A 23,919-nucleotide genomic window follows, 5' to 3' on the forward strand; every position below is an offset into this window, starting at 1 on the left:
TGAATTACAAGCGGAAGTGACATCATCAACAAGCCTTGCCGATTCAAAACAATGGCCGACAGGAGAGCCAGTCTACTCCTGTAGTCGTTTTAAATGTTTAACAAGTAACATTTACAGTGTGTATGTAAGAGAGTCTTGTTGTGATGGGTAGGTGATTTCGAAAGTGTGGTTTTTAAGAGAGAAACCAGCTGCTGAGCCCGCTTTTAGCTGCCAAAATGAGCGATGTTGTGGAGAAGACGCTGACAGCTCTGCCGAGCCTCCTCTCTTTAGACTCCCAGCCTGGGTCAGCAAAACTGTCCTCCACCTCAAAGCTAGGGAATCTCATCAGAGGAATCACTGAGCTGACGTCCAAACATGTGAGTTTGCGTTTTAAAACTGACTAAAAAGAAGATAGATTGAATGATGCTCTCTAAGGTTAGGTTGCTAAGCTAAGCTGTCGGTGCTAACTCATCAAAGGCATATCTGTACATTTAACCTGCTTAATATAGGCCGTAAATTACTGTACTGTAAGTTATAGGCTGATTTACAGACAGTCTTATTTCTGCCATTCTATTATCATGTGGTAAAATAAATGATCTCAGGGCTACTTTACAAATTTGTCCTCACTGGCTGGTGCATTCATGTGCTTTTCGTAAACTCAGACATTTGCAATTTGGAGAATGCCTTAAGGGATTTCTGACAAAAGCTTTCTGGTAGATGTTTTTTGGACGAGATACTGGTTTGGGTTAAAAAACAAACAAGCATTTGATCACGTCTTTCAGAAGCTGTATGGCAGAAAGCACTAAAGGTAAACTTCTCCTGTCTGTCTGACGTTAAAGTAAGCAGTATCTGGCCACTTTATCAGGTACACCTGCGTCTCTAATCTGCTAATCCCATGGCAGCAATTCAATGCATTTACGCACGTAGACACGGGAAAGGTGACCTGCTGAAGTTTGAGCTGACCATGGTTGTTAGTGTCAGAGTTGTCAGTGTCAGGTTGATTGATGCTGCAGCATTTGGATGGTAGATTCAGAACTTGGTGTGAACAAGCAGGGTTCCATTCTGCCTTGTATCAATGGTTCAGGCAGCTGGTGGGGTAAAGGTGTGGGGCATATCTTTTTTGGCACACTTTGGGCCCCCTGGTGCGAATTGAGCATTGTTTAAACACCACAGCCTGAGTATTGTTGCTGACCATGTTTATCCTTTAATGACTGCATCTTTAGTTTCCTGCTTCCAGCGGGATAATGCACTATGTCAAAAAGCTCAACTCGCTTCCCAGAGTCTGCTTCTGCTGGAGGTTTCTTCATGTTAAAAAGGAGTTTTTCTTTCCCACTGTCTCCAAGTGCTTGCGCATAGGGGTCGTCTGATTGTTGGGGTTTTCTCTGTATTATTGTAAGGTCTTTACCTTAGAATATAAAGCATCTTTAGGCAATTGTTGTTGTGATTTGGTGCTTTATAAATAAAATTGAACTATATAAATAAACTGAATCTCAAAGTGGTTTCTTGAACATGACAGTGAGTTCACTGCACTCAAATGACCTCTGCAGTCACCAGATCTCAATCCAGTAGAGAACCTTTGGGATGTGGTGGAATGAGAGATTCACATCAAAAGTGGGTCCAACCTGGTATGAGCAAACCTTGTGTTTGACCTTGTATTGTCAAACCTGTATGCCTGAAATTCTTGCTGTGGTTCATCTGTGTTAAAAGATGAATCTGTATCTTTCCAGCTCTATTTTGTAATCTTCTTGTACAGAAGTGTAATATTTTCATGTGACAAAAAAATGTCCTTTTTTTACTGAATTAATTGATTAAGTAAATAAATATCTCAGAAATTCTGTGGCTCCATCGTGTAATGCTTTACACATTTGCTTGGCAAGTGAAAGGTCGCTGTTTCAGTTACAGCCAGAGACACAAATGCCCTTTGGGGATGTGTCAGAAAAGACATCTGGCATAAAACTGTCAAATGAAATATATGGAACGAACCCTTGTGACAAGGGAGCAGCCAAAAGTAGCTTTTCATTATCATGGAAATTCTGAGAAAACTTTTCATTTAAAAAAACAAAACAAAACAAAAAAACCCTCTTTTTCTGAATTAAGAAGATATCATAAAATCTGTTTCTGTTTACTTGAAGGGTTGATCTCTTGAGTCACCATGTAGCCAGCCTGAATGCATTTTACATGCATCATTTTATATCCTTAAGTTGATTCAAGTGATCGTGGGGAACTGTCGAGCAGACAAAGTCTCTAACAGTACAGTACCATCTGTGTTACTCACAGATGCCAGTATCTCCCGATCTTTCAAAATAGATGTAGGGATGAGGTCATTATTGGTCATGAGATCAAGCTTTCAAGTTGATAGAAGCACTTTGGATTATAAGATATCAGACTAATTAAGAACTGTGCAGATTTTATTTATTTGTTTCTTTTTTGAGATTGTGGGCAGTGCACACACGCCGACTTCATTCGTTGAAATGTTAAACATGTTTAATGAGTATCCACCCAAATGAAAGTATAATAGGTCCCCATTAAGCAGCCAAACAAAACAGAAGGCCAAAAACTTTATGACAAAATTTAAATTATTCCAATTTTTTGTAGGAATACTGTATAGGACCAATTGTACCAAGGACAACAGAGTTTGACAACTTTACAGTTAAATGTATCTTATGGTGTACGGAAAATGATCCTTATGTTTGTTTGCTTCACTCGCTCACTGTAAACTTCTCTCACTACCTTGAAATAAGCATGGCTCTGTCAGATCCTGATACGGATTAAAGTTGGATTAAAGTATGAACTGTTATCAACCGAGCATGATAAATGACAGAAAGCAGAACAATATGTCAACTGCCAATGTATCTGATCTTATTTTCCTTAACTCTGTTTCCTCTTGTGCAGGAGGAAGAGAAACTTATTCAGCGTGAGCTATTGTCTATCAAAGAACAAGTGTCCTCCCCCAACACCACCATGGTATTCCTCTCCTGGTTTTTCTCTGTGGTCTTGCACAAGAAACCACATTATTCAAAAAAAAAAAAAAAAAAAAATCCATTGTAGTTACTGATGTGCTTACTTCTTCCTTTTGTCATAATCTAATTCAGAGGCAGATGAAGGAGCTCATGGTGCGAACGATCTACTGTGAAATGTTGGGCTATGAGGCTTCGTTCAGCTACATTCATGCCATTAAACTGGCTCAGCAAGGCACTGTTCTGGAAAAGAGAGTCGGTATGTTTTTGTAAATAACTCATTCCTCACTGTCTGATGTGTCAGGGCCCATTTGTTCTTATGATATACACAAGGCCGGTAGGAGCAGCTGATGATGAGGGAAGTTGTATAAAACTGTCAGGGCAATGAACCATTTACGGGGGGGGGAAGGGGTCAGGCAACTGCTAAGCTTCAGATTTTGCCAGGAACAATCAAAGCTCAGTAATTTTGGTATATTCTGACACATGTCTAGTTTCATAACTTATTTGTGATTACTTGGAAAAAGAGAAGGTGTTGATGAGATGAGAGAGAGTCATCTGAACGGAAGCTGTCATGAGGTGGGCTCCAGCTGGTTGCTGAAAGCTGCTGATCTTGCACAATAACTACCCAAAGGCACGTAGAACAACATGTAAAAAGACAGGAAGACAAGGAAGGAATGAAAAAACAAAACAAAACACCATTGCACTTTTATATTTTTGTTCCACTGTGAGGGCTCATCTCCACTCACTCCTTCTTTCTGTTTTATTTAATGGTTAATGGCATCATTTTTTAAAGATTTAATGATTAAGATTTATACAAAAAAAAGACAAAAGGTGGAACTTTAAAAGCTTCAAAGTGTTGCGAGTTTTGGAGAATCCATATTTATTTACAGCATTATCATATATGAAAGAACTGCCCTGCTTTGAGTCACAAATATGTTTGTTTATGACTTTTTAGGTTACCTCGCTGTTTCCTTATTTCTGAATGAGAGTCACGAGCTTCTGCTGCTCCTAGTAAACACTGTGTTAAAGGTGGGCGTTGACTTTTTGCAGCATTAGTCACATGACGTCCAAAAGGGAATTCAGGATGTTGATTGTTGTGTTTTGCGTTCACAGGATCTTCAGAGTACAAATCTTATTGAAGTGTGTATGGCTCTAACTGTTGTCAGCCAAATGTTCCCCAAAGATATGATTCCTGCAATCCTTCCTCTGGTGGAGGAAAAACTAAGTCACCCAAAGTAAGGAATGCTCCTTATTACCTGTATGCACTGTTGAATGTTTCTTTATGTTGTTGAGCTTGAATATTATTTCTGATAAGTTTTTGTTGGAACAAACTTGTAGAGAAATCATTCGTAGAAAAGCAGTACTGGCACTGTACAAGTTCTACCTAATAGCACCAAACCAAGTTCAGCACATCCACAACAAGTTTCGCAAAGCTCTCTGTGACAAAGATCCTGGTGTGATGACAGCCTCACTACACATCTACTTACAGATGATCCAGGTACATATTTGATTCATAATAAATTGTGTTACTCAAGTGAAATTTACTTCTATAACACATTTTCTCTTTTAAAACAGGAGAACCCAGAAGGTTACAAGGACCTGACGGCAAGTTTTGTCACCATATTGAAGCAGGTGGTGGGAGGAAAGCTGCCCATGGATTTTAATTATCACAGTGTTCCTGCTCCATGGCTCCAAATTCAGCTGCTCAGAATACTCTCCTTACTTGGGAGAAATGACCAGAGGTAGATATTATTTGTCCCGTCTTCGCATCTCAATATCGCCTGATTGTTGGGTGATTTTTTTTTTTTTTTTTTTGGTGCATCTTCTCTTTCTTCACAGTACAAGTGAGGTCATGTATGAAGTACTTGATGAGTCTTTACGAAGAGCAGAGATGAACCATAACATCACGTATGGTATGCAGTGTTTCTAATAAATATATTTATTTGCAGCCATTTAACTTATTATTTAAGCCACTTACATACATTTTTCTTTATTTCCAGCTATTTTATATGAGTGTGTAAGGTGTATCTACACGATTCAGCCAAAGTCTGACCTTTTGGAAAAAGCTGCAAAGTGCATTGGCAACTTTGTTTTGTCTCCCAAAATAAATCTAAAATATCTAGGTAAGAGACAAAGAAAACACGGTTGTACATAAATAATGTCTCTCTGTTGAAAATCTAATATAAATTCTGTGATACTGTAGGCCTGAAGGCCCTCACCTACGTGGTCCAGCAGGATCCTAAACTGGCCTTGCAGCATCAGATGACCATCATAGAGTGTCTCGATCACCCTGATCTTATTATTAAGCGTGAGGTGAGGTGCATGGTGATGTAGTCTGAACTTGTGGTGTTGTAGGGTTGCAGTGTTTTCAGCATTATGAGGCTTCTTTTGTTTTCTCGTAGACCTTGGAGTTGCTCTTTCGGATCACTAATGCCCAGAATGTTACCGTCATTGTCGAGAAGATGCTGGAATTTCTGCGCATCAGTGAAGATGATCACACTACCATTGACTTGGTGGGGAAGGTGGCAGAGCTGGCAGAAAAATATCCTTCAAAATGTAGTCATTCATGTCCATTCATGTGACTCCCGTGGCCCTCTTCAGCTCTGATATCCCGAGACAAAGAAATCGCAGTCAGAGAATTATGGTGATATTGAAAATAATAAGTTTACAAACTGGAAGGTGCTGAGTTCCAGCAGGCTATCAGTACAGCTTCTCTGGAACTCCACTCAAGATTTAGTCCTTCATTTGCCAAAAATAGCTAATATTAGAATATTATTAGAAAATAAGGGGAGTAAAAAAAAAAAAAAAAAGCAACATCCCTATTGGCAAGATGTTTAGACCACAACACACCACAAATACAACAATCACCTGATTTGAGTGTAAGCGAGTAATAAACAACTTGTGACAATAAAACAAATTTATTTTTAAACTACATTATCCAAATAAAGACTCATAAATAACAACACATAACAAATGTTAAGGAACCATATTTATGTTTCCTGCGTCTGAAAGAAGCCAAAATATTGTCCAAATCACCAAATATATCAGCCAATATTTTTGTTTCTTGTTGATCTTATTATTGATCTTATAAATCCTGTATTGGTCAGGTTTTAGTTTTGTTGATGGATTTGGAGACCATAGTTTAAACATGTTGGTCCAAAATCTGTCATCGGTGATACACTGGGTTCAGATCTGCTGACTGCAAATGTAGTAAATGATTCACACAGTGTTCATACTCACAAACCATACAGTGATTCCCCCGTGCCTCGTAGATGAGGGGATTTATCATCCTGGAATAGACCAGTCCAATCAGGAAAGAAGTGTTTCATCACATAATAAAGGTGATCATTCATATTAACCACAAGGAGACAAGTTCATCCAAGCCACAACAACAGGACCTCTAAACCCCTCAGTGCAGGGGTCAGGGATTCAGGTTTATCTTGATTAACTGTTACATGTAATATAATTTCATTATGAAGGTGAAGTAGTATATTTTTAAATCTTGCGCTACCTCTGCTGCAACATGCAGGTGGGTGACCTCAATGAAAAAATATGTAGGAAAATGAAGTAATATCTAGATTAGTTAGTGAAGTCCTGCTGCTTGACCTGCAGCCGGGCATGAAAGTGATGACACACACACACACACACACACACACACACACACACACACACACACACACACACACACACACACACACACACACACAATAACACGCTAGTCACTCTTTATAGGAAATCCTTTGGTATTTTTTTGAGCAAATATTGAGCAAAAACACAATAACTGGCAACAGGCCAACCAGCTGAAGCATGAGCTTCAGGCTCATGTTGTGTGACACAAAGTAAACAGAAATTAGTGAAACATTTCTAAATATCCTCTAATTTAAGACTCTTTACTTTTAAGTTGGTTCAAATCCACAGCAGGTTTCCATAAGCCCTTTGATAGACTGGCAGCCTGTCTGGGATGTACCCTACCTCTAGCTTAAAGTAAACTGAGATAAGCTCCTGCACCCCCTCAATGTTAAATTAGATGATGAGTTAAGAGAATAGATGGATGGCATTTTCCATACAAAATTTACATTAAAAGTGCAGCATTTAAGTTGTGGGTTTAAAAACAGTATTCCAGTATTTTAATAACATCCTGCTGTACCTTTTATACCTTGTTTATCTAATTTATTGTATTTTCCTATAAACCACTATACATATGCACCAGACAACGAGTGGTTCATAGAGACAATGAACACAGTGTTTTCAGTTGGTGGAGACATGATGCAGCCTGACATCCCAAACAGTTTTCTCAAACTGCTGTCTGAGGGTGAGAGAACCACACTTAAATGACTCTGCTGTGATTTTCTAGTTCACTAATGGGATACTGATTGATTGAAATGTTAATTGTGAGTGACGAATGATTAATTTCTCTCTTAATGTGCAGGATTTGACAGTGTGGAGGAAGACAGGAAGTTAAGGCTGTTTGCTGTGAATTCGTACATTTCTCTGCTGCAGGGAGAGCCTGGCAAACTGCCACAGCGCTTCCTCCAAGTCATCAGCTGGGTGAGTGCTGTTCACATGATGAGGATCATTAATAGTTTGTATTATTGTTTTGTTGTTGTTATAAGAACAAGAAGCAAAAGAACACAATATATACAGGTATTGCTTGGTTTAAACCATACAGTTAAATACGAAATTTCTTGAAATTTAAAATGATTTTAAATAAATGTTAGGAAAAATAACTAGAGAAAAAAAAAATCAGTCCAGTGAAGAAACTTTATTAGTGTACATTTTGTTTACAGGTTTCAGATCTACGAGCTGAACGCTGAGTCATGTGTGAGTCTGGCTGAGAACATCTTAGTCAGCTCACAGGAACTGAAGCCTGTGACAAATAAAAAACACAGCCAGGTTAATCTGTCTTAACTTGATGCCATAAAAAATCACAGCTTGAAATGCAGGGGGCAGTAACCAAGAAGAACAGCTGTAAATTTGTTCGCTTTTTCCCAACCTGAGAGTCAGGAAGCCCAAAGAGCTAATAAACGAGTAAGAAAATATTGCCTAATGTTAAAGTGAATTACCTGTCTTACTGTACTTTTCTGCATTTCATTTTTTCAATCAGTTTTGATAAGATCTCCAACACTGGCTGAAATGCAGCCCCAAACCTTGACAGGGACTCCACCTGGCCTACAGATGGCTGTAGACACTCACTGTTGTACCTTTCTTCTGACCTTTGGACATACTGACAATAACTTAAACCAAAAAACTGCCATACCAGCAGACCTGTTGCCACTGATTTTCTGTCCAGTTCTTGTGTAATTTGACATACCTCCATCTTTTCCCCTCCTTAAGAATGGCTTCCTTCCACTGCAACCTGTAACAGAGTGCCTAAAGATACAATTTAAAATTGGTGCTTTGAGTTGTTTATGTGAAAATGAGTGAAAAAGCAGCAAATGTCCAAAGAAAAACAGCACAAACAAAGGCAGCAGAACTTTAGGCTTAGCTTTAAAGATAAAATAAATTTTATGAAAGTTTGACCTTATTTGACCTTGAAGAAGAGGTCAGAAGTCCAAAGTAATGTGATATTTAGAATCCCCATATATCATTCCCCATATGCTCATAAATTGTCAATACAAACAATGGCAATAAGAAACATAGCTTTAAATATGCCATACATATGTGACATGATAAGCAGTTAATCATTAAGTTGACCTTGAAGACTTTGGGGGATTTAAGCTAAATTTTAGTAGATAATTAACATGACCCTGCTCTACACCCCTGCAACATTTTATTAGAATTCATTTAAAACTTTTCAGGATATCGTGTTTGTAGACATAATAACACACATGCATGCACACAAATGCTCCTAAAAACATAACCTCCTTGGTGGAGGTAATGAGGGGTAGCTCTGGACTTTTGCGCAGTACTGTATGCAAATGGAATCATAACGAGAAACGGTTCTGCTATAAATAGGTTGAGAAACCAATGGACTTTGGGTATCACTACAAAAGATACAACAATGAGATTACAGTTTTTCTCTGTTGCAACTAAAAACCTCTTAAAGGTATAGCAAAACAGTACTTTAAAGTATTTCAGTGATATTTTTCAGTGATATTTAAACTAAAGTTCTGGTTGTTCTCTGTTGTCCCCAGGTCCTTGGGGAATACTCTCATTTGAGAGAGGATCTTGAACCGGCAGAAGTCCTGAGGCTGCTGGCCAAGCTATTGGACCTGAAGAACAGCAGTAGTGAAACCAAGAGTTGGGTCCTCTCGGCCATGACCAAGCTCTCCGAGGGTGTTGCTGATGTTTCTATAACTCAGGAGGTTTCTGAGACATACAGCAGTTCCCTGGACACAGTGCTGAGACAAAGGGCGCATGAGTTGCAGTATCTCAGCCAAGACTCTGAACTAAGAGCCAGGGTGTTACCCCGGGGTGCCGACCCAGAGACTGTGGAGGTAACGTGCGTTAAGTGTTTTGTGGTTTCAGTCTCGTCTGTATGTACCTGGGTACATTAATAGCACCGAAGCATTAAATCTGTCTGATGAGGTCTGTAGCGGTTTCCACGATAAGAGTTCGTTAGTTGACGGTTGTGAAAACCTGCAAACACTTGCCCTTCAGTGATGGCAGCCTTTATCCTTAATAATAATAAAAATGCATTTAATGAGTAATCAAAGCTTTAACATGTCTGGAGAAGTCTGAAGGGTGGGGTTCTCCATAGAGTTTCATTCAGTATTGGCAGCGTAGTAATTTTATATTTTTTGTGTGGCTGAGCAGAGTACTCAGAGCACTCAGGCACGGCATCTTCAGGCCTGCAGCAATTTTACGTGATTGTTTGATTATTTCTAGGTGGATTCCTCGCTGTCATTTCTTGACAGATTTGTGTCAGAGGCGTTGGCTGCTGGTGCTGCTCCATACAAGCCTCCCCATCAACGGCAGGAAGAACTAGCTGAGTCAAAAGGTAAAACATAGATAAACATCTTGGCAGTGTGTTCACCATCTTGTTTGGATTTGTGCTGACTTTGTTGTCTGTCTCAGCATTAAACCTTGAGCCCTACGGCCTGTCTCTGCCTATCAGCATGTCCTCCTGCAGCATCACTGACAGACAGTCTCCTACACTGTTGTCCATGAGCTCGGGTCTGTCAGGTGATAGCACTGACCTCTCACACAAAGGAGGGTATGTGGACACAACATGTGTGCATCTGTTGGCACAATCAGGTTCCTGTGTATAGCATTAAATTCAAACTGGAGACTTGCTTTTTCTGTTTCAGGTCTTCAGCATTGAAGCTGGATGGTGTAAAGAGGGTTTGGGGAAAGGAGGGCTATCTGGCCCAGAGAGAACCTGTAGAGGAAGCCACTCAGGTTGAGGTTCCCAGTCCCATTCAGTCTCCCAGCCGGCAGGGCGAAGGTGACGGCTCACACAGTCAGACCCCAAATCAGACACTGATCCCAGAGCCAGAACAAGAGAAACAGCAGCTGGCCTCTTCGCTTTTTGTTGGCCTGGACTCCCAAAGCTCTGTGTCTCTGGTGAGCTTGTCAGTCCCTATTAACCAGTTTTAGAAATGGCTGTACAAATGAAGCATGGTCTGATGAATTTATTTCTAATATGATTGTGATCAAAGATTGTGTGAGTGCCATAATTACCACACTTGATTTCAGTTTGGCTCGTCTCTTCTTCCTGTGCACCTCTGGGCAGCTTCCAGCACTCCAGCTATTTTTAGATTGCTCCATGGTGTTCTTGTTTTGACCATATGCGCAAAGAGCAAACATCAGCCTCTGGTTCAGACTGTTCTGATTTTCATGTGGAGGATCATTGCTAGTAATGAGAGCTGAGTGTCCGTCTATGACCCGGGGACCAAACAACAGTTTTCAGATGCATAATTCAGTTTCCGTGAAAAGAAGCATCAGGTCAGGGTTGTTTGAACTGTTAGTTTGTCCCCCCCAAGTCAGACTGTCAATGCTAAGCTCTGCTGCAAACAACCTGAACTCTTGTGCATGCAATCATGCCACATTTAAAATACAAGAGTTTCTTTTTTTTTTTTTTGGCCTCAACAGCGCAGTCTGTGCTTACCCCCCCCCCCCCCCCCCCCCCCCCCCCCCCCCCCCCCCCCCAACCTTACTCTCTAGATTTGGCTCTTGTTGTTTAATTAGTGTAATTCCTTTGAGGGGTCACCATTTTGAAAGGGCGGAGGAGATACAGCGTGCATCGCTCACAAGGACAGTGGGATTGCTTCCAGGGAGCAATCCAAAAAATAGCAGCCACACTGAAAGCACTGGAGTGCTGCCGAAGGAGATGACCTTGAAGGAAAGATTACATTTAAATCAGTCGTGGTTTTGATATTTATGGCCAGAGTTGGGGAACTTTATCATCACACCTCATACACGAATCTGCTGAGTTAGTATTTAATAAAATATATATTAATATGTTTTATATATGTTTTTATTTTACCAGATAGATTTGAATCATTTCAATGGAGGGAGCAACTTTTATGAAAAAAATGTAGTACAAAGGAACTAGATTAATATTAATACTCCTATGCCTGTTTCCATTATCAGTAATTAATTCCTGTAGAAAATCTGTGATCAATCAAACCTTTTTAGGAGCCTGAGCCAGTTTAGCTACTTAGTTACTCAAAGAAAAGCAGGAGATACAAAAGGTATTGTTTGTTTGTTTTTATATTCAAGGATTAGCTGATTATCTTATAGTCTGGCATCTACTGATGCTATAAATGATAGCATTTAATGTGGCATTGCAGCTATTTACATTGTTAATTCTGAGAAGTTCTTTTATTTATATATACATATAATGTGTGTGTGGTGTGTGTGTGTGTGTGTGGTGTGTGTGTGTGTGTGTGTGTGTGTGTTGTGTGTGTGTGTGTTGTCATGCATTACTCCAAAAATCTGTGTTTTTCTTTCTAACAGATGGGAAAATCTGAGCCGACACCACAGCGATTCAGAAGAAAAGCCAAAGGTCAGGGCACGTCCTCGAACACTAGCGAGCAAATATCGAACTCCCTCATCTCTCCTCCCTGTACTGTAGATAACTTGCTGTGTAACAACCTACTTGACTCCAACAACACCTCAGAGCCGGCCGTTTCTTCACCCGAACAGACATCTCAGCTCTCTCAGAGCCTCACTACTGCTAATGGCACTTGTGACACAGAGGCAGAGTTAACTGACACTGACACAAAGGGATGTGACCCTGTTCTCCACAGGGATAATTGTGTAGTAGCTGCTGATCCTGGTCCACATGAACACCCGGACAGACCAAAAGAAATGTATCTGGATTCTTATCTTCCTGCAGAGCTCTCTGGACTTCTGCACTCAGAAATATCTCCTTTGTGCACCAACCAAAGCATGAATCTCTCAGCTTGTCACGTGCAGAGAGAAGATTTGTTAGTATTTGTTGTTTTATTATGAACTCCTCTGACTCTGCCATACAACAGATGCTGTTTCAGGTCAACTCCGAAGATCTTGAGGTAAATTATTCAGCAGAAAACAATCGGTCGAGTCATCTGGGATCCATTAGTCTTTCATAATGAGGATGCTTTGTTCTATTGTTTATTTTTAGGTATCCTGTCTATCTGACAGTCCAGTGGGGGAGGTAAGAGGCCAGAGTGTAGCAGTGTGCCAATATTCTCTAACCGTGAAGAGGCCTGCAGTTCACGTTGAGGTGGTTGGAATGGATCTTACCAGCTGCCTGCTGGGACATCTCAGTCATTGCAGTTCTCGTATAAACTCCCTTTAACCAGCTTCATCAGGTGAGATATTAAGTGCTTGACTTTTAGGTTGGTATTTAAGTGATTTAAAGTTAATTAACTTCCCATGTTTCCTGCAGACCTTTTGTGGTGTCCACGGAGGGAATACGGAACAATGTGGCTTTCTTCTCTCATGACACAAAACAGAATCTGACCCTGATAAACGATGACCAAGAACCACTCACAGCCACTCTGAATGTGCTGAAGAAGAAGCTTCAGCTTCACGTTGTGGAAATTATAGGTGAACGAACATGAGTCAAGCTGTGGCCTTTGAACTTTTCTTGTTAATATGTGGTGGAAAACGCAAACGTTCAGTGCAGTCAGATCAAACATTAAACGGTCTTTGACCTGCAAGCACCCTAGCACACATCATTTAATGCTTAACATGTGTAATAAGCAGCATTTGTGTTAACATGTATATGGTAGAATACTCACCACTTAATCTGTGGTAGCTACTGTGTTTAAGGTCTAAGACTGAATATTTATTCTTAATATTATACAAACCTAATAAAAAAAATCATTTTAAACAGGTGATTTTTTTTTAATGCAGCTTGAATGTGCCTTAAATATGGCTTGTATGCACCTTTCCACCTATATCATGATCATTACAAGGGGAAGAACATTTTAAATTTAAAGATACAAAAAAAAAGACAAATATATGTTAATAGATCCTATGCCTTTTGCTGTATTTTACACTATCACTGAGTAATCTTCATTATTTTCCACTCAGGTATGGAAGGTATTGTAGCTTGCTGTCTCCATAAGGATCAGCCATGCCTGATGCACTGCCGTGTGCATGCAGGGCGCCTGGCTGTGTGGCTGCGCTCTCCGGTCCCCGCCGCCTGACTGCCTGATCTACCACTGTCAAAGAGCTTTACAGGGGCACTGAGACCCAACTGCAGCACCATCACCACTGACACCACTGAGGAACTAAACCACCGACTCTCACAGAGAGGAAGGTACACAGAGCTGGAGTGCTGGACAGAAAAGGAAAGATCTGACGTTGTGAATTTGGATCTTCATATTGCAGTGTTTATTTATTATTTAGCAGGATTTGGTTTTATGTATTTAGCAGAATTATAGCACATTGAAAGTAATGGCAAGTAATAAGCTCAGGGTTAAATGATAGCGTTTTAACATCTGTGGGTGTTTCAGAATAACATTATTGTCTTGAAGTAGTGAAAGGGCTCCATAATGACTGAATGATTGAAGTCTTCTTTCCTGGTTAAATTATGATGGTACAGTTTGTATAACACAAAATTCTCAAGTGTAAAATAATGAATTTTTCCTGTAGTCCAGAGAGAAAAGATTATATTTTTTTGTGATCTGAAGTACTTTTTTTAGCTACAACAATCATAACAGAGGAGCGAGTAAGCCCTCCCTCTTCCTGTTTCACATTTACAACAGATGCATGAAGAGAAGAGGTGTAGCAACCTCAGTGTTTGAATGTAACCAGAGACACATCAGAAGGATTACCCCACAGCCACTGCAGAGAAACAGAAGGATCAAGTCATTGCTGTATCTAAGCTACTAGCTACTGATTTGTTAGCCAAGTCTGGACATGCCAACCAGCAACCAGACACGGCCACTTTAGACTGGTGCCAAAATCAAATCAATTCCAAAGAGCAAGCATCTTTACTGCTTGGTGCAAAAAAAAAAATGTTTTGTCCACTGTGCATACTCTCCTTCCTAACAACTGTATGGTGTTTTTTTTGTTTTGTTTTGTTTTTTAAATAGAAATTATACAATTGGACACTTTAAAAGCTTAAATTTGGGGCTTGGGTGCTGTGATTGGCAGATGTGCTGACACAGTAAGTTGTAGCTAATAGCTGTCTGCTAGGACTCAACTAATTCTAGTAACTGAAGTGGTATTGGTCCCATCTGGAACATTCTTAATGGAACTGTCTGACAAACAGTATGGCTCACTGTGAGGCACAGACCATCAAATGTTTACGTTTCAGTTTTGGTGAGTGAAATTCTAGTATTTAATTAGTCTGTTACTTGGCAGGAGTTTGTTTCTGTGTATTAGAGCAATATAGTTTCTGAATGCAGATTGATAACCATAACTAGATAACTTAAAAATCCACCCTTTTATCTAATTATGATTGCTTCTGGCTGCAATAAACTGGAACTAGTACATAATGCTAGTCTAATGAAAGCTTCAGTATTTAAAGATGCATCAAGTAAACCTTGATCATGATTCTATCACAGAATCATGATCAAGTGCTGATAACTATGGTCAAAACAGTCCCACCACCTTTCCCCAGAGACAGATGAGGGATCAGCTGAACTGTGGATTTAGAGAATCAGGACATCAGGATTTGCATACAGATAAAACTGAAGAAACAAGTTCTGCTGTTCACTTTTTACAGACTTGTCTCAAGACGTCTCGTAACGGTGGAGCGGTGTTTGATTATTTTCCAAGAATCAACAACTTTCCCTCCCTGTTCCCTAGCTTGAGTGAATGAATGTGCATGTTTTGCTCCTCATGGGAAAACCACAGGATGATACCAACAACCACTTCATCTGGATGTTAATAAGAAATTTAAGCATTCAATCAATCATGTTCTGGCACATTCGTGGCCGTCTTCCAACAAAATGTAAAATGCTGTAAATATTAAGAAAATATCCAGTTAGTCTCCTCTGCTGAAGTTTCAGCACATTAGAGGATTGCACTTTTCAGGCTGAGATGAACTTCCTCTTGTTTCTTTACGGCTTGTTTGGTGAGAGCGGTTCGTCTTTAGTCTAAGAGTTAGGATCTCACTCCACCTTTATCAGGATCAGGAGGTTTTGCAGGTGTCGCCTTCTGTGTGGACTGATTACTTATGCACTCATGTTTCTCATCGGGTGGATGTTAAGGGTCTTAGTTATATTTTTGTATGACTGCAGTATTAAAGAAACGTATTTATTGAGTTTATATTCTTACAAAATGTTTTATATGCATTTCACTGGAAGAAAGGGAACCGGTTTTCTTGATGTGCCGTTTGACTGCTCTGTCTCAGTTTCTTTCTTTGACGTGTCTTAGCCTGTTTTAAGTAATTCAGCCTGAAGGGAAAGTTTGCTTTCTGCTTTTCTTTTTTTATGCCTGTGTGCTGCTTTGAAGCACAGTGTGATGCTAACAGTGTCTCTAATACTCAATTTTAACCCTACGCCTTATGTTTTAATGCCAGCACGGCATGTTTGATTTGTGCCTGTGGTACAGGGGAAAAAAAAAAAATCCTTGTTTCTTGGAGTGCCTGTCAGTACATTCAGTTAACGTGTGAATAAATTCAACACATGTAAATGAACCTGATTTTGACTCACTGATTATTTATTCAACAGAAGCTCTCTTGCAGACAGTTTATAGTTATTAAACATATGTGCTGGGCGTGAAACAAGAAGTAATAATATGAAAATGAATACTAATTTGTTTTTTTGCTCATACTTTTTTGCATAATACTGGAAATTAATATTTACATTTTATTGAGTGAGTTTTTTTTGTTTCTACACTATTTGTAGCAATACCTATAATGGCAAAGCAAATGCAGTTTTTATGTACAGTAAGTGAATTTGTGAGAAAGGGTTATTGTAGTTAAGTAAAACTTTAAAAATAAAACGGAAAAAGTACATTTTGGTTCTCTAAAATAAAAATTGGAAAAAAGAAAAATCAGAAATGTTGCGTGACTACAAAAGTAAAAAGTCTTCAAGATAATTTAACCAAATTTGTGAACACAGCCAGAATGAGGATGGACTGATGTGTGATGTTTCAGCTGTCTTCCCAAAGTGTTGTATTTGTATTGTTCTCAATTCCTTACATCTTACCCTAAACACAAATCAAAACTATTAGAAAAGCAAATTATTGTATTATTGCAAAGTGTAAGCATTTAGGAATCATGTAACCCAGATAAAGTGGGAGTTTCCGAGCTCTGAGGAGCGTAGTGCGTAAAAGTCAGCAACGCTCTGCTGACCCAGTAACTGCAGAGCTCCAAAGCTCCTCTGGCATTAACAGCAGAAAAACTGTGTGCGGGGAGCTTCATGGCACGGGCTTCCAGGGCTGAGCGGTTCCTCTAACATAGGTGGCCCAGCACTTTTGTCCATATAGCGTATTTAAACAATAAAAATTAAATTAGATGAGAATTAACTGAAAACAAAATAAAAACCAATGGAAAATACATAACCATTATAACTCTGCATGTGATTTATTTATTTTTGGTTTTATTTCATTCTAAAAGTGTCTTTATTAACAGTATGACCCATGTAAAATGTCAAAACATCAACTTTATGGTGTTTTAAAACGAGGCTAGAAATCTATACTTGTGATTAACAGGTTAAAGGTTAGCAATGCTGAAGCTGCATACATGTGCTGTTATTGCAAATTTCATGTTAGTATTTCCTAGTTCAGGACTTCGTTAAGGCAGTTACACCCATTTCAAGATGTTTTCATCCAAAGTGTAAAAACACTCTTATGTTCACAGCTTGTTGTGCTGAGATTATGTCGTTCGTGGGATGAAGCGCATGCCAGGCTGCGCTCGTCTTCCACTGGCTGCTGTGACAGGTTGTTGGTCTGCCTGATGCTGTTGAGTGTGCAGCCTTGGCGAGGACACACAGTGTACCGAGACAGCAGAGTGACCAGGATGGCCTTCATCATCACCATGGCGATGTGTTTGCCCACACAGGAACGAGGCCCGCAGCCAAAGGGCTGGAGTAAGTAACGGCTGGGTACCTGCCAAACAGAGAAGTAAGACTCAAATGGTTTTTTTTAACCAAGAAACCCTTCCTATCAAACCACACTCAGCTCACTTACTGTTTTTCAAAGTTCTTGAGGTTGAACTCTTTAGGTTGGGGAAGAATTCGGTCTTGTGCATGAGACCAATGTTGAGAATGATGTTGGTTCCTTTCTTGATTTTTGTGCCTGTGATGTCATCATCCTCCAGCGCTTTCCGCATTGTGAAATCCACCACAGGATGAAACCTCAAAGACTCGTTGATGAAACTCTCCATCACTTTCAGACTTGATAATCGATGTTTTCTGCATCTTTATCATCTGGAAATGAAAGATCTGTGAGAACAGTTCTATTTCCCAGAGCGAAGCCATGAATATTGAATCACTGTAAAGCTGCACTAACTCAAGACATTGTTCATCTCCTCCACCAGCTGCAACTCTATGTCTGGGTTTTGTTTCAGGCAGCATCAGCAATGAAGAAGAGGCTGATGGAAAGCGTGTCAGGTGCTGCAATCACCATCTCCAGCACACACTGCCTGACGTTATCTGCTGAAAGCTCTCCATGATTCCTGTGAAAAGAGAATAAGAGAGCAATAAACAATATTATCAGAGCATGACACAGTTAGCATCCAAAGAGGACTGACCTGAGCGAAGATGAGCTCTGTTGCAAAGTCAAGATCATCATCCAGTTTCTCAGCTTCTTTAATCATCTTTCTCTTAATTTCAAGCAGGCGCTCCATCACACCTTGCAGTTCTTGGCTGTTGGCACAAAAAAGCAGCACAAACATTAAGTTGAAGAAATCTCAAACCTAACATTGAGTTACTGTGATGTCTCAAAGATCTTACGCTGCTCTCTTATGCTTGTTGTACAGCCATCCCACCTTGAAGAATAAATCGGGCTTTATTAGAACTGTTTGCCAGGTCTCAAAGTAGTTGTGAATTACCATCAATAAGTCTTTCTCTAAATTATTTAGAACAAAAAAAAAAAAAATTATCAGGAGATGCAGGTTTCAGTGCCATAATAAGCAGTTCGAGAAAAACATGCAGTAAACATGCAGCTGACCGTTTAGTGGCAGCCTGAGGAACATCCTGTTGGAGATGTCCAACACAATGGCTCTCAGGAGATTGAGAGCATCCACATGTCCAGAGGGATCAGTCATATCCTGCAGGCTGTCCAGGTGTTTGGCTGTGGAGCTCACACAGATTCCCACAGTCCTCTGCAGGCCGGGTCCAGTCAGAGCTACAAAGTATGATGCAACAGGTCATCAATTTTATAAAAAGCAATAGTCTAACTACTGTATGTGCTCACTGTGTACGGTAATTCCTCACCTTTAGAAAAATATGTCCTCACTTTTTTCCAAAGCGGGACATCACTATTGAAAATGATACCATTTCCGTACATGCCAATACACTGAAGTCCTTTCTTGCTGCCAAATCTGGCGGTGTAGTGGGCACTTCTCAAAACATGGTACACTTCAGAGGACCTGCAGAAGAAACCAGGCCTTACATTTATCCTGCCAGAACGTTTACTGCAAAACAAATTCAGTTTAATCTCAAAAACACTTGCCTGCTTAAATCAGGGTCTCCTCTCCACTAATCCACACCCGCACAATGCTACCATATTTGTTGTTGTAGTAGTTGCACGCTGTTCCAATCCCAGTCCAGATGAATCTGCTGTAGGAGAGAATTGGACCAAGTCCTGCTAAGAAGGAAGGACCTGACAAAGAGAAGTGGGTCATGATTTCCGATGTAATACTCAGTACTCGACTCCTACACCAGATTAGCAAGAACCTTATCTGCTGGGATTACTCTGAGAAAGATAGTGCAGTTTTTTTGGGATAGCTGCCAGGCTCTGATCTCAGTATAGTGGAGATTGGCAAGCAAGGACAGCATTTTTTGTTCTGTGTGTAACTGTGTCTGACTTCTCTATGAACCTTCATCAGTTCACAGGAATGGAGCTGTGAAACAGAGACTCTTTGTGTGAAGTTATAGAAAGAAGGAATCAGCTCTGATTTAATCGTTCTGTGGCATCGTTGAGTAAACCATGAACTGTAGACCTTCTGTGTCTAGGATGTCCATGCTTAAAAGGTTGAGGGGCTCCCTTTCTTTGTCGTCAGATGCTCAATGACCTTGTCTGTATTTGATCAATTTGCAAAGGTAATATAAAAGACACTTTGGAGCCTCACAGTTTTTAATTTGTTTCAGATTTCCACCACATTAATTAATTAATTAATTACTATGATATGTAAATAGTTATATTTTGTATCAGAAGTACAGTAAACACACTTTAATTCAGACACCATTACCTTAATTTTCATCCTGTACCAAATAAATATCTCTCTATAGGAAATGTATATGTACAGTAACTGTCTTATAATCATCTAAATTTAATTTAAGAGATCTTTTCAAGGCATTTAACAATGCTGTTCAAAATAGAATTGGCTCTGCCTCATTTTGCATTAGGAGTCGATAGAAGCAGAAGTCTCTCACCTGGAACTTGTGGGTGTTTTCTTTGTCTCCAGGTGGTGAAAAGTAGCAACAAGAGCAGCAGAAAGAGCAGAAGGGCTGTGACTTCAGATGCCGTATCAACCACCATGGGGCCAATGGTGAGCTTCTCTACTGGCAGCATCCTCTGTGTAACCCTCGCCAGGTACGCACAACGGAGCACACGCACTGTGACTGCAGTTCGCCTGCAGATCTTTTAACCAGCAGACAAAACAGAAGATGATCAGTCTGTGGACAGCCTTCCTTTTCCTCCTCTCTAATCTCCTGTAGAGTCTGTCCTTCAGTCTGAGACGTAACATAGCACTGAGGCACATTTAAACCAAAATACACCAGTAGTAATAAGCCTGCAGCATTGGTGATTTATGACCGACAGGTGGGTGACAGGTGGGGGTCAAAGGTCAATGTGGGTACATGGGCGTCCTCGTGCGCGTGCGTGTGTGATCGTGCATGATCGAATGATTTATGATTATCAGCTGCATGTGTGTGAGTGGAGGAGTGCCCTAACAAAATGATTCCCACAGTCTCTCTCCCACTATCTCTCAAGACTTCATCAAAAGGGGAATCCCATCCACACTGTTTGTGAAGATGCTTAAATAAACTCTTTCTTTAACAGGTGATATCTGAGCATCAAAGGGGGTAATTCTCCACACACCCCATAAACCAAAAATACAGAGAATGTATTACATACACATCCTGTGTTTGCCTAGCCAATAGTTTTCCACCATGAGAAGCTCTACTGGTAAGTCCTCAAAGAAATACTCCTCCCTCAGTTCATAACGCACACTCTCTATGGCTTCTATGATGTTTAATGTATCTTTCAATTCAGACGCTTGGGCTTCCACAATCTGTGTGAAATCCTTACGTGCGTCGTCCAGACTGTTTGACCATAAGAAAAGCCTGATGGCAGGAATGAGACGATCCGACCTGAATCTTTTCATCACTTCGTCGTAATGGCGACCATAGAAGAAATCAGGAATATGCTGCATACAACTGTGGTGCTTATCGATAGGGCGTTTGACTCGACATTCGTAGCATATCTCTTCTTGATACTTCTCCACCGCCGTACACAGAAGGCGTAGTGTGACGAGCTTAACGGCCGCGACGCCGTACTTCGTCAGTTGCTCTTCAGGTATTTGGTGAGATGGTGAAAGTGAAGAAGATGAGGAATCAGGAGAGGAGGAACGGCAGCATCTGTGATGGTTGTGAAGTTGTAACAGTTGAAGTTTTAACGTCTGGAAAAACAAAAAAAAAATTTTTAGTTATGTAGCCATCATTCATGTAATACACAAACACACCATTATTATTATTATTTTTTTTTTTTTAAAAAGAAATGAGATGATATACAGAATACAGTTTGGTTTGCATAATTTTGTGTAAAAGAATATGCTTACCTGAATCCATTTAAAAAGACAGAGAGAGTAGCATTTGCGCCGGAGTCTGTGGAAAAACGAGGGAAAGGGGCGCAGCGTTCGTCTTCACAATGAGTATTAGTGAATGTTACGGCTTCGCCATGCCTGCTTTATAAAACCACAACCCTATTTTATGACTGTGTCCTGTTTGGTTTGAAAACCCTCCCCTCAGTCCTTCTTTTAACCACCACCTGTTCGCTCTGGAAAAGTACTGCGTCCTGCCATGTGTATTATCATTATATCCTGATTGTTAAATCAAATTAAAAATAACCACATAACTTTTCATTTTTTTAAGAAACTGACGAGCTGATGGGATTTGTAGTTATACCTGTATTTTTTTTTTAATTTATTTTTGCGCTGCATTGACTTTTAGTAAAAAACGTTGCTGTAATTATTTGCGCGTGAAAATAAAGCATGGATCTGGAACGATTTCATCAGGTAGTGGGTCTGATTTATGTCAGTCAGCTGAATTCTGCACCACTTTTAGTAAAAACAGATGCTATAATTGCGTGTGGAGAATTACCCCCTTTGATGCTCAGATATCACCTGTTTAACAAGGAGTTTATTTAAGCATCGTCCCAAACAGTATGAATGGGTTTGCCCTTGTGATGAAGTCTTCTTGTAATGAGAGAGAGAGTGGGAGAGAGAGCGTGGGAAACAGGAATTCAGCAGGATTTCAACAGGTGATGGTCTGTTTTTTTGCCAGTCAGCTAAAGTGTGCATTGTCTTTTAGTTAAAAAACAGATGGTATAATTGCGTGTGGAGAATTACCCCCTTTGATGCTCAGATATCACCTGTTAAAGAAAGAGTTTATTTAAGCATCTTCACAAACAGTGTGGATGGGATTCCCCTTTTGATGAAGTCTTGAGAGATAGTGGGAGAGAGACTGTGAGAATCATTTTGTTAGGGCACTCCTCCACTCACACACATGCAGCTGATAATCATAAATCATTCGATCACGCACGATCACACACACGCACGCGCACGAGGACGCTCATGTACGCACATTGACCTTTGACCCCCACCTGTCACCCACCTGTCGGTCATAAATCAACAATGCTGCAGGCTTATTACTACTTACACCCACATTAAGCTTTATGATGAACTATTTGTATTACTGAAGTAGTTGGTATCAGAGGTACAGTAATTACAGTAATTAACTTATTTTTCTTTGATGTTTGATTAATTATTTATGCCTTTATAGTCATTTTCCTATCACAGGGTTTTGTGATGTGCTGCAGAAAGCTGTCAAACTGCATCAATAGAACACTGATGGGCAGGGAAATGTGGGCACATTAAATTTAAAAAAATTAATTAAATAAATAAATGCTTGATAAGCAAGTCTGAAATTGAGCGAAACAATCGATTTCTTAACATATCCAAGGTCTGATTTCAGCCATACCAACACAAGAAATGCAGTTCAAATTAAAGTCTAACTACAACCACAGTGTCTCAATATAAGGGCCAAACAAGCAAAATTAAAAATATCTAGAAAATCTAAAAGTTGCGCATTTAATAATCTGCAAAAAATAATTAAATAAAGGATTTAATGGTTCTACTTACTTCGTTCCTCTCCTGCTTCTGCACAACCTAGAGTACAATTTAAAGAGGTGCAGTACTTCCACCACTGGTTTTAAAGGTGACCAACATCCTTTGTGCAAATAAATCGCAGTGATTCAAGTGTTTGTAAATCCACTGGTTGAGCTTTCACTTTAACGGTTGCCTGGAGAGACAGTCACTTCAGGGTTACAAGCGCTATAGCAGAGGACTGAATCTGAGACACAGCAGTGCACGTCTGGACCACAAAGCAGCTTCAGACTGAACAAAGAAGGTGTTTTTTTATTCACAAGAATGAAGAACCTGCAGGTCTTTCACTGGTTGCACTCTACATTAGGTTTTAGATGGGCTTACTTCACATTTAGCTTTGTTGCACCCAGAGAAACCCCACTGTCCAATTCATCAACTCAGGAGGCTTTTCAAAGGGAAATTAATTAGCTGGGTCAGACTGACCTGTGTCAAAGGAGGCAAGGACTTACTCAGGAGTTCAAAAGGAAAAAAGGAGAATTAAAAAATGTCACAATTCTTTAAAGCTTAGTCATAAGAATTTAATTATTTTAATAATGTAGTCTAAATGATTGACTGTATGTATTAGTCCAGTGTAATACACTTTTGAAAGTAAAAAAACTGGTAATGCAAACGTTTTGTGAATGAGCTGTCCTTCAAGCTCAGTACCTGTGAATAGCTGGTATGCTGTGGATAAGGATACTGGCCACACATCTACGGGTTGATGTGCTGGTTTGGCTCTGAAACTGGCTGAAAGACATGCCTTTCTCTTTGTAATAGAAGCTACACTGGCCTGTTTTTTTCCCCCCAAGCTTAGCAGTAAATCAGTACAAATAGATCAAAATTATGTAACATTGATTTTTTTTTTTTTAATTTGGAAATGCATATTGAGATAAATAAAACCAAAACAAAATATGAAAACCCCCTTTTATCAAAAGGATATTCTGACACCCATGTACTGCCACACACTCACATACATTTGTTGAGAGCTCTCTGAAAGTTCTTTTGTAGATCCAAACAATGTTTCCCTTGTTCCAGGCTTATTTATTCCACTTCCATGTAATTTTG

At 39.8% G+C, this 23,919-nt stretch overlaps 2 protein-coding genes across 2 annotated transcripts; one reads left to right on the forward strand and one right to left on the reverse strand.

Moving 5' to 3' along the window:
• Window positions 1-47: 47 nt before the first annotated feature.
• ap4e1 (adaptor related protein complex 4 subunit epsilon 1) lies at window positions 48-15,925 on the forward strand. The gene is given in 24 exon segments (XM_030731127.1): window positions 48-356; window positions 2,872-2,943; window positions 3,072-3,195; window positions 3,892-3,965; window positions 4,050-4,171; window positions 4,275-4,434; window positions 4,512-4,678; window positions 4,776-4,849; window positions 4,937-5,059; window positions 5,140-5,249; window positions 5,339-5,478; window positions 7,136-7,248; window positions 7,366-7,484; window positions 9,071-9,373; window positions 9,765-9,876; window positions 9,954-10,092; window positions 10,187-10,442; window positions 11,838-12,321; window positions 12,324-12,394; window positions 12,487-12,598; window positions 12,601-12,676; window positions 12,754-12,914; window positions 13,404-13,512; window positions 13,514-15,925. Coding segments are annotated over 24 exon segments (3,411 nt in total). The 5' UTR covers window positions 48-215; the 3' UTR covers window positions 13,563-15,925.
• A 470-nt stretch (window positions 15,926-16,395) lies between these two features.
• On the reverse strand, window positions 16,396-23,846 carry cyp19a1b (cytochrome P450, family 19, subfamily A, polypeptide 1b). Its single transcript, XM_030731152.1, is given in 12 exon segments — window positions 16,396-17,375; window positions 17,457-17,666; window positions 17,669-17,695; window positions 17,778-17,841; window positions 17,844-17,942; window positions 18,019-18,133; window positions 18,221-18,335; window positions 18,438-18,614; window positions 18,704-18,948; window positions 18,950-19,091; window positions 19,865-20,072; window positions 22,852-23,846. Coding segments are annotated over 11 exon segments (1,566 nt in total). The 5' UTR covers window positions 20,004-20,072; window positions 22,852-23,846; the 3' UTR covers window positions 16,396-17,142.
• Between the last annotated feature and the right edge of the window lie 73 nt (window positions 23,847-23,919).

Source organism: Archocentrus centrarchus, chromosome 6 (assembly GCF_007364275.1).
Source record: "Archocentrus centrarchus isolate MPI-CPG fArcCen1 chromosome 6, fArcCen1, whole genome shotgun sequence".
In the NCBI taxonomy this organism is placed as follows: Eukaryota; Metazoa; Chordata; class Actinopteri; order Cichliformes; family Cichlidae; genus Archocentrus; species Archocentrus centrarchus.